The sequence below is a fragment of the Tyto alba genome, unplaced genomic scaffold (genome assembly GCF_018691265.1).
Source record: "Tyto alba isolate M040663 unplaced genomic scaffold, T.alba_DEE_v4.0 Super-Scaffold_40, whole genome shotgun sequence".
NCBI classification, from domain to species: Eukaryota; Metazoa; Chordata; class Aves; order Strigiformes; family Tytonidae; genus Tyto; species Tyto alba.
Window position 1 is genome coordinate 14,698,868 of NW_024881316.1, and position 9,544 is coordinate 14,708,411.

At 43.2% G+C, this 9,544-nt stretch overlaps 1 protein-coding gene across 1 annotated transcript in view; it reads right to left on the reverse strand.

Annotated features, from left to right (window-relative positions):
• SH3BGRL2 (SH3 domain binding glutamate rich protein like 2) overlaps nucleotides 1-4,109 on the reverse strand; it is a 47,600-nt gene extending 43,491 nt beyond the window's left edge. Inside the window, exon 1 of the mRNA XM_042803469.1 lies at nucleotides 3,853-4,109. Within this exon, the coding sequence (XP_042659403.1) occupies nucleotides 3,853-3,897 (45 nt within the window). The 5' untranslated portion in view covers nucleotides 3,898-4,109. The remainder of the gene's footprint in view (nucleotides 1-3,852) is intronic.
• Between the last annotated feature and the right edge of the window lie 5,435 nt (nucleotides 4,110-9,544).

Sequence of the window (9,544 nt, forward strand, 5' to 3'; positions counted from 1 at the left end):
ATATCTGTTTAGCTTAACAGATGAAGCTCCAAGGCAATAAATTATTACCACAGAGGAGAAAGCACGAGTGAGACAGTTGTTTGAAGTTTCCCCTTTACTTGAAAGCTCTTCAATGACATTCCCCTTACCTGATATTCAGTCCTCTACCTGCAAGAAGACAGAAATCTCCTCTGGTCTGGCATTTCTAGATGACTATAGGAATTTCAGTCATAGAGTTACTTAGCTCATACTACCAGCTTCCTGTCAAAGGTAGAGCTGCTTTAAAACACTGAAAACCATTTAACTGAGTAAATACATAGTACAGTAGCACAAATGTAAATTTTTATTGATAGACTGGAAAATGTGAAACAGATTAAATTACAGGCACCTTGGAATGATTTGGTGAAAAATGCAGGCATAAACTATTTCCTGAAAACAGTGAAGCACCACTGCAGTAGAAAAGTAAAGGCTAATTTTGAAGTAGCCTTTCTCCTAAGCACAAAAGACCACTGATTGTTCTTATCAGGGAGGAGCAGTAAAGCCTGCCTCCCCAGTTCTACAAAGAAGTGATTGGAATTCGAGACACAAATTCAGGTCAGAAAACGTAGGAGACAGTAAGGCTTGTAGAAACATGCCTGCCTGCCTATTCAGAGGCTTCCCATTGTGATTCAATTGGATCTGCCTAATGCATGCTTAAAACAACAGGCAGTTATTTAGAAACGTACAGATACACACAATGCCTCTCTCCTCCCTTCCCACAAGGAGGTCCCAGGAACTTGTCTACAGCACCCCTAAAGGGTAAACCCACTGTCCAGCTTCCATAAACACTGAAGGTGACAAGTAACAACTAGGTTTTGGGATCTGTGAGCTCTTTTAAGCTCATGAGGCATTTATATTCACAAGTTTTATTTAAAAGAAGAAAAAAAAAAAAGTTACTACCATTAACCTCTTGGGAGTCTAAGAGCCTTCAGATGTGAGGAAGATGCTGCAGGGAGAAGTCCCAGACCAAATGGAGAGAAGGTTTACGTTGTTCTTGGCTTTTTCTCATTCACTCCGTTTCCTTTTCTCATTCTCCAGAATGACCCCCAAAACATTTTATATGCGGAACTCTTAGAATTATGTATGACTGCTATGTATTTTTTTTCTTCTTTAGCACAAAATAAATTACACCAAGTATCAGGACCAATAAACATTTCAAAAATTTCCAGGGGAAGTTATATTTATGCAAACTGAAGCCTTTGCTGACTACACAACCAGTATATTTCTCAGGAATGTTTCAGCCAAATGCCTATCACTTGACTGGAGTATTCTGAAGCTTTCAAAAGGAGTCATGTACAAAGAGTTTAGTTTATTATAGTTGCTATGGAATATCATCTCTTTCACCATTTAACATATGGAAATTGCTGCATATTACTTTTATTTAAACAAATAGCTGTCTTCACCCCTCTCTCTCTGCAAACTCAGACCAGTCTTACTCCAGGCACAAAGAGGAAAGATGATAGAAAAGTGTCCCCCTTTAGCAGCACACTGCTGGTGAGGTAACAAATGAACCACAAGCTTACTGTAGGGACTAGATGGACTTCCCATTTTAAAATAAAGAGTAATTTAGCAAAGCATTCTAGTGAGATTAGGAAACTGAACAGTGTCACTATGACATTGCTTTTGGTTTATCAGCAAATATTACGTATAGACAGTTTTGGTCAATTACAGCAGGTCAAATACTAACCTCAGCCACATCCACTCTCACAAGCAGCTAGCCTACAATTTGACTAAAGCTGACCTATAGGTGGAAATTAAACCATGGATTCTGACACTGTTTTTAGCAGAAAGCAGAGTAGGATCTGTAGGGGATACTCATTTCTCTAGACAGGGGAATCATCTTGTCTCATGAATTGCACAGGATCCCAAAAAGCAGTTGATGTAGTTGTGCTGAAGGCTGGAGACAACAAGGAGTTACAGGACTCAAACACTTTTTGTTTCATTTCACAAATGTTTAGTTCTAGGATAAACTTAAGTTTAAAACTTCCCTGTTTAGAGACGTGAAATACAGTAACAACTCTTTTCTCCAGATGGGGATTCCCACATAACCAGCTGATAATATTTTTTTCTTTGTCATTTTCCTCAATCACTTAGCCATGATCTACGGGCACCCCCTGCAAAGCCCACAGAAAAAAGCCTTGGTGATGCAACACTGAGCACAGCAGGAATCCAGCCCATAGCAAAGGTTCCTAAATGTTGTGTTAACACAGGTGAAGAAAAACTGACAGAAACAGGACACAGCTCTGGTCCTGTTTAACAGTACTTTCAATCACTAAATTATCTATTCTTCTCTGGCTAGGCTGTACTCAGACATACTGCTGTCTAGATGAAGAAAGTTGACTATCAACAGTATGCAAACTGTTATTCATATAACACATCATCTTCTTGTTGTCCAACACAGGAAAAAACAGTCAGAAAGTGAACTAATGTGCAAATTAAATTGCTTGTCAACCTCAGGTTTGGTTTGCTGAGTTAATAAATAGTGAAGAGGGATATATTGCTGCTGCTGAATAGGATATGTACCTTGCAGGCAGAGACAGGGGAAGGAGACGACAGAATCAAAAACTCATCAATAACCTATTTGCAGACTGGTCAGAACAGGAGATTTGGGTGAGCTAATTATGTGGCCCTTTTCCCCCCTTCAACAGAAACAAAATATAAAACTATGCATTATTCTTCAAGCTATAAAGCATGTAACAGGAACTAAATATAGCAATACTGAGCTACCACAGCATGAACCAAATGCCCGTGTGGGGAAGGAGATGTTTCTATTATGGATGCGTGATGAACATGGATTATAGAGTCCTGAAGATGCTCTATGTTTACTCAGTTGGCTACTGAAACGAATAATTAGTTTTTATTAGCTGTAATGCAGCCACTAAGCATTTTGAACGCTCCATGCCAAAACATATCAGAACACATACCTGTCACCATGCCACTGAACTGAAAACAAGTATCACGCAGTAAAAGGCTGAGGGAAGTAAACACACAATAAACCTTCAGATGGGAAAACACAGTACTGTAACCTTCTGCAATGCAAAAATGATGCCGCCTTCACTGCTGAAGCATAAAGAATAGCAATTATATCTAAATCCTTCAGATATTTCTCATTAAAGAACAAATTCAGTAGAACGATAACACTCAGACTGCCTAAACGGAAATCAGAGCTGTCACTTTATATGAAAATATGGAAATTCATAGGTCACATGCATGACTAACTCAACAAGAGCTTCAATTAAGCAGAGGACGCACTGATGCCTTTCAAAACCAAGTCTGAAAAGAGTTGTACCTTTTCCAAAGTATTTCTTAATGCAGAGAGGTGCTAGTGGACTGAAGTTTGTCTCTAGGCTCTCCTATTTATTTTTTAAACCTGCAGTAGTTGGCAGGCACCAAGGCACCGCACCTGACCGGGTTCAGCGTGCCTCGGGGTGGTCTCCCCCCCGCACCAAGGCGCTGAACCCCCCTCCCAAGCAAGCAAGCTTAGCCCACTTTAATCACCTTTAAGACCCCTCTACACACACCCAAAATTTGGTCCCCTGCGAAGAGGTTTCAGGGGGGCTTGCTTTTGCCGAAGACAATTCACGAGCAAGTTAAGCTTCGGCAGCCTTTCTGGAGGCGGCGGGGGAAGTTGTCATGTCCCACACACACCCCCCACACCCCCCGTTTGCAAATCCAACGCAACCCCGGCAAATTCAGACCCGCGTTTCACAGCAGCCTCCCGACCCCTCCGGTCCACCGGCAACCGCGGGGACGGCGAGGGGAGCGGCGGCTGCCAACCGCCGGGGCTGAGCCTTCTTCTCCCCGCCGCCCGCCCGCCCGCCCTCCCTCACTCACCGCCACCGAGCCCGAGGAGGAGGCGACGAAGACTCGGATCACCATCTTCACCTCATGAACCGCGGCGGCGACGACGACGACGACCGGACGGGACGGGACGGGGCAGCGAGGCTTGCGGGGGGGACGCCGCTCCCCCACACGGGGCCGGGGCCGCCCCGCTCCGCTCCACCCCGCCGCCGCCGCCGCCGGCCCCCTTTCCCCGCGGCGGCAGCCCCTCACGGGCGAGCCGGGTCGGGCTGCTCGCTGACAGGAGGCGGGCGGCGGCGGCGAGAGGCGGGAAAGGTGGGGGCGGCGCGCAGGGGCCGCCGGGCGCTGTAGTTCTTGCCCGCGGCGGGGGCCGGCGCTGCCGGGGTTCGGGCGACCAAACCGAGCCCCACCGGCAACCTGGGTGCTCCCTGCGCCCGGGGGGGCTGCCGAGTGCCTCCGTTCGATGTTTGAAAGGGTGAGGAAACGGGTTTGTGCTGCCCTCCAGGTGCGCTGCCCGCAGGTCAAGGTGCCCCCCCCCCCCCCCCCCCCCGCCCCCGCCCAGCCTGTGACGAGCAACGCGCTTAAATTCATCCCCCTCCGCCATCAGAGCTGTTCTTCCCTGGCCTGGCCGCTCCCGACACCTGTGCTCCCCCGGGCCCGGGTCCGGCCCCTGTGGCCGCCATTTATGTTGGCGAAGGGGTGGAAAATGGTGCCGGTTCTGGACAGGCCGCGCAGGCACATCCCTGTCAGGGCAGGCAACAGGGACAAGGTAAGGGAGGTAAACCACGGGGTGAGAGGGCTCTCCTGCACCGTATGTGTCCAAGCACTGTCTGTTTTCTCTCCCTGGTATAGATGCACAGTTCTCAAGATTGTCAGCTGTGTAACAGATGTTCTTCATCAACAGGACAAGTGGATAACCCTAAATAACCCTTCATCAGTCGGCTCATCTGCAACTGGCTGAGGGGAATCCCCATCAGCTTTTGGGTCTGTGAGGACGTGGCCTGTCTTTAAATAAAAGACTCAGAACCACGTAGCTGGCAGCCTCGTATGTGTTACTACAGTCGTAACCCTCATCCTCTTACCTCCCTACACGCAGCCAGATGGTTACTCGTTCCTTCTGACTAAACTCTCCCCACCATTTTACCCTGATGGTGAAGTGTGTGGTGCCTCCTTCACACTTTTGCATCCCCACCGTCTTCAGTGAACTACCACCACCCAGACTTAAGCGCAGACCTTGACTCACTGCCAAATATGTCCTTAAAGCTTTCTTTACATCTTAATATCGATTATTTATTTTTAAATCCTGTAGGCCTCATGGAAGGTACTTAGCAAGAGCCATAAAAAATAATCGGGACGCTCACTGCTCATTTTGAGCTTGATATATATCCTGTGGAATTCATTGGGAGGCTTTCCACTGGCTTCACTGTCCTCTGCAGTAGAGCTCAATATCAGCAATATAAAGTTCAATCCTGTATTGGGAATTCAGGTACCAATCTTGCAAAGATTTATAACTGTGCATTACTTTGTTTTCACGAGAGTGCTTGTTGAGAAGAGTAAACTTCATCAGAGTAAACTTAGGTACAAAGGTTAAGATTCTCTGGCTTCAGTGCTCCTGTCTTCATTTGAGCACAACTCTTACTGTGAGAACCACAAACGAGTGACCAGCATGTGTTTACTGGTTAATTGCTGCTGAACAACTAGCAAAAGGAGCAAAGGAGGCAAACTTTTTTTATGCTGGTTTGTAAGGTAACATGTTAAAATTCTGTGATAGGTGAGTAATTATAGGAATTTGCCAGAAAATCCCCATTACCTGGTGAATTTACTTCACACTGCAGGATTATTTCTGACAACATATTTTCCTGTGTTTCTCTAAGTTTTCTTTAAAAGATGGAGATGTTTACTTCCCACTTAGTTGCCTATTTACTCCCTACTCTAAAAAACTGTTTTTAATATTCTAGTTTGGCCATACTGTTACTATACAAAATAGAATCAGGGCAACTCACTGCAGCTTGTTGTATTTGATTCTCTCACAGCATTCATGTATGGAATTCAATTATAATATGAATAACTCCTGCCTTCTAATATATTTCTTAAACTCAGTGAAACAGAAAAAAAAAAAAAAAAGATAGCAAAGTCTGATTCTGAAGGGTACTGAACATCTTTAACTCTCATTAGACAGAAGGAGAGGATGCTCCTATCTCTCAGACGCAGCTGTGACACATAAACAATAATCTAGAGAAAGCATGTGGCAATGGCACTAACTGGAAAAAGCATGAGATGTCAATAAGAAAACTGAGAAATCCTAATGGGACTGTAAAAACTGTAACTAATGTATTTTTAAAGTCATCTCCTCTCCTTGTAGGAGTCCTCTACTTTGTCAGCTCCAAAAGCCACAAATCTAGTCTCCTTTCCCATCTGGAAAACAAACAACTTTCATCTCAGTTCACTCAAAAGTGTCACATAGCTGCATAGATTCTCAAAAGCTATGGGAAAAAAGAGGTAGTAGGAAAGGTAAAACCAGCACCTGTTAGAAGATTTCAAACCTACTATTCCATTTCAAATGCCCAAAATCAATCACCAGCATTTTTCTTTTCATCGCTTTTAGAACCTCCCTTTTCTTCTTGTAGCCCTTGGGTCAGTAGGTTCCTACAGCTGGAACTTCAAAACAGAGTCTGAACAGCCAAACTCACAAGCAGACCCAAACTCAGTCACAAACCCAAATTGAGCTAAAGTGCGAGAGCTCAGGGAGATCTTCCAACCATCACACTTGACACAGCTTCTAGCAAACTCTTCAGCATCCTTATTCCACACATATTTAGAGACACCATCAAAGGCAGAAAACTCCATTTCTATCGTACAGTTCTAGAGGCTTGAAGACCATATGGTACAAACATTTAGTTAAGTAGAAGAAATGTAATAAATGAAAAATGCTGTTAAAATTATTTATGAGCAGGAGGTACAAAAACACCGCATTCTAAGACTAGAGTTGAAAATGTGAATTTATGGGGGGCAGGGGCTAGTTTCTAAAGATTTAATGGTAAGAATGATTCATTGTTATGCCAGATCTTCATGGAAGATTAAGCAGAACTTTACTGCTACTAAAGTAACAAAGAACACATAAAACCAAGCCTTGTGAATATATGAAAACAGAAGTATAAAAGTACAACCTTGGACAAAGAATATTCTAATTATGATAAAAGATTATTTGGATAGCAAGATGCAACAGGCATAGGAGAAAAATCCTGGAGAAATGGAGTATTATTCTCAGGACTGAAAAAGTAGTTAAGATGGTTTCATGTCGCACCTGAAAGGAACTGCCTGTCTAAGGGATTTTAGAAGTTTTCTGGTGTGTGGGTTGTTGATACTCATCAGTTTTTTATCTGTGTTCTGTGAAACATTGCTATGAAAAAGTAAATTCACATAGACTCTTCAACAATCCACATACTTGAAATTTCTAAAGGGGTCTTTAGCACTTTTTAGAAATTCTAAGTATCAAAACATGTTGAAAATTACTGTTTTAGAGTGTCATTAAAAGCTCTGACAGTCCTTAGCAATCTTCCATGGTACAAATGTGACCACCATGCTAGGGAGCAGCAAAAGAAAAATAGTAGAGAAAACAGAACGTTCCAACTTCAATAGAGCTACAGAGCATCATCAGCTGATCTCACACTGGAGACCCCAAGAGAAAGTAGATAACTTAAAGGCTCTAAAACATACAAATGGCCTAAGTAATGTGATGCAATTACAGGATTGTTCCACTTGTTGAGTAATGGCATTCAGTGTGGTGGCTGATAGCCTATAAATATCTTGTCTAGACACAGCTTGAAAGTGTATGAGATAATGATGTTTGGAGCCTGAATTCTCCACATACATCCTAGAAGCCACTGTATTTTTAAGGTATCCATTTAATCACAGAAGGAACCTCCAGGGTACACTCTCTCAGTTGTGCATTAATGCTTGCAGCTGTGGGTTGTGCATCCTGTTATGACTCCTCCTCTAGAGGCACAACAGGTCAAGCAGCTCCTAGTCAAGCTCACCCTATCCCTTGCAAAAATGGCTCCGGTAGTTTTGTAAATCACACCAAGTCTCCCAATAACAAACCTGGTTTCACACCAGACTCTGTTCTTTCTAGAATCTTGACTGTGGCCAGAGGTTTACATTCAGAGCATTTCACAGCTTTCCCCACAGTCAGATTTTAGAGATAACATCCCAAGGTAAAGCTTTTTCTCTTTTGACTTGAATTACTCTGAAGCTACTACAAAGTGCAGGTGTTAAAGCAGGCTCTTGGGAAGAGACAGAGCTGAAACGATTTTGAGAAAGATTTTGATTCTTGCATTCACAAATTTGTGGCATGTTGAGGAAAGCCGAAAGGTACAGTTGTTCTTGATTTCAGAATGATTCTGTACCATCTCTTTACAGCCAGCAGAAAAAAAAAAAAAAAAAACAAAAAAAAAAAACAAAACAAAGCACTGAGAGATGACTAAACCTTCCTTCATCTCATTTAAATCTATACTTAGATAATTCCAAAGATACATAAGAGTCCCTTCTCAGATGGGGCCCTTTAGTTGAAGTCACAATCTGCTGCCCTTTAGTTGAAGCAGGACTAGTTGTTAGTATCTGTGGCTGCATTGATTCCCTCCATGAATTCCTAATACCAAGGACCTCTGAAAAGAAAAGCATTTTCCTGTCAAATTTATCATCTGATGTAGCTCAGTCATCTGACTTGCAATAACTGAACCTGGAGGTAAAAACATCTTTCATGCTCTGTATTAAATCATTCACCATTCCTAACTTACAGCTACACTGTGTAAGAAGTGACAGAGTTCATTTTCTACTCCTGCCTTTAAAGATCCCACCATTGCTAAAGCCAGTGGCTCTGACTGAGGAGCAGGAACCCAGGCAGGTTTCAGTCAGTGCTCAGCCTTCTACCCCATCTGCTCTTTCAGCTCAAGATATTGTAAGCAGATACAGGCTTAACAGTGTCAAGCCCAGTAGGCTTGAATTTCTTGGTGAAACCAAACTTCTCAGCAGCTTTCTCCTTTTCTTTTTTTTTTTTTTTTTTTTTTTTTTCAGTTTAGGGAAAGGATTCAACCTTATTTCTGCTAATTTGACCAACCTTTAGTAATCTACATTACTGCAGAGAATGAAGGATGAAAGCTCCCACAAATCTTGTTTCCCCATCTGCAGTTCCAACAAAACAAACCAGTGAGCACTCAAGATGTGAAGTGCACTCGCAGAGCAGTCATGGAGCATTACAGTCCTACCAGCCCTTTTCCAGGGGACCTTCTGCCAAGCCCTTGGAAAAACAATCTACCACCACATTAATTTTGGCCATTTTCCAGCTGGTTGTCCATGTCTGTCCAGTTCCACTCTGACAAGGCACTTCAGAAGATTCGTTTCGTGCAGGATGCAGGAGAAGTGGGTCAGCAATAACATTTATGTATACACAGATAAAGAGGCAGTAATCTTGCAGAGAATAAGAAGCAGCTGAGTACTTGAATACTGGCAACTTTCCTAAAGAGTATGCAACAAATAAACTAAGAATAGTTATTATTTTTGTAGTACTTAGGAGTTTTTCAGATGTTTCACAGAACAGGGGAAAGAAAATCTCAAACTTGGAAAGCTGACATAAATTTGAGGATAAAAATTACGCGTGCACTGCACTTCGAGCACGGCTTCCAGCGCACGAATGGAGGCCACGTTCACATTGTGGGGACGCAAGACT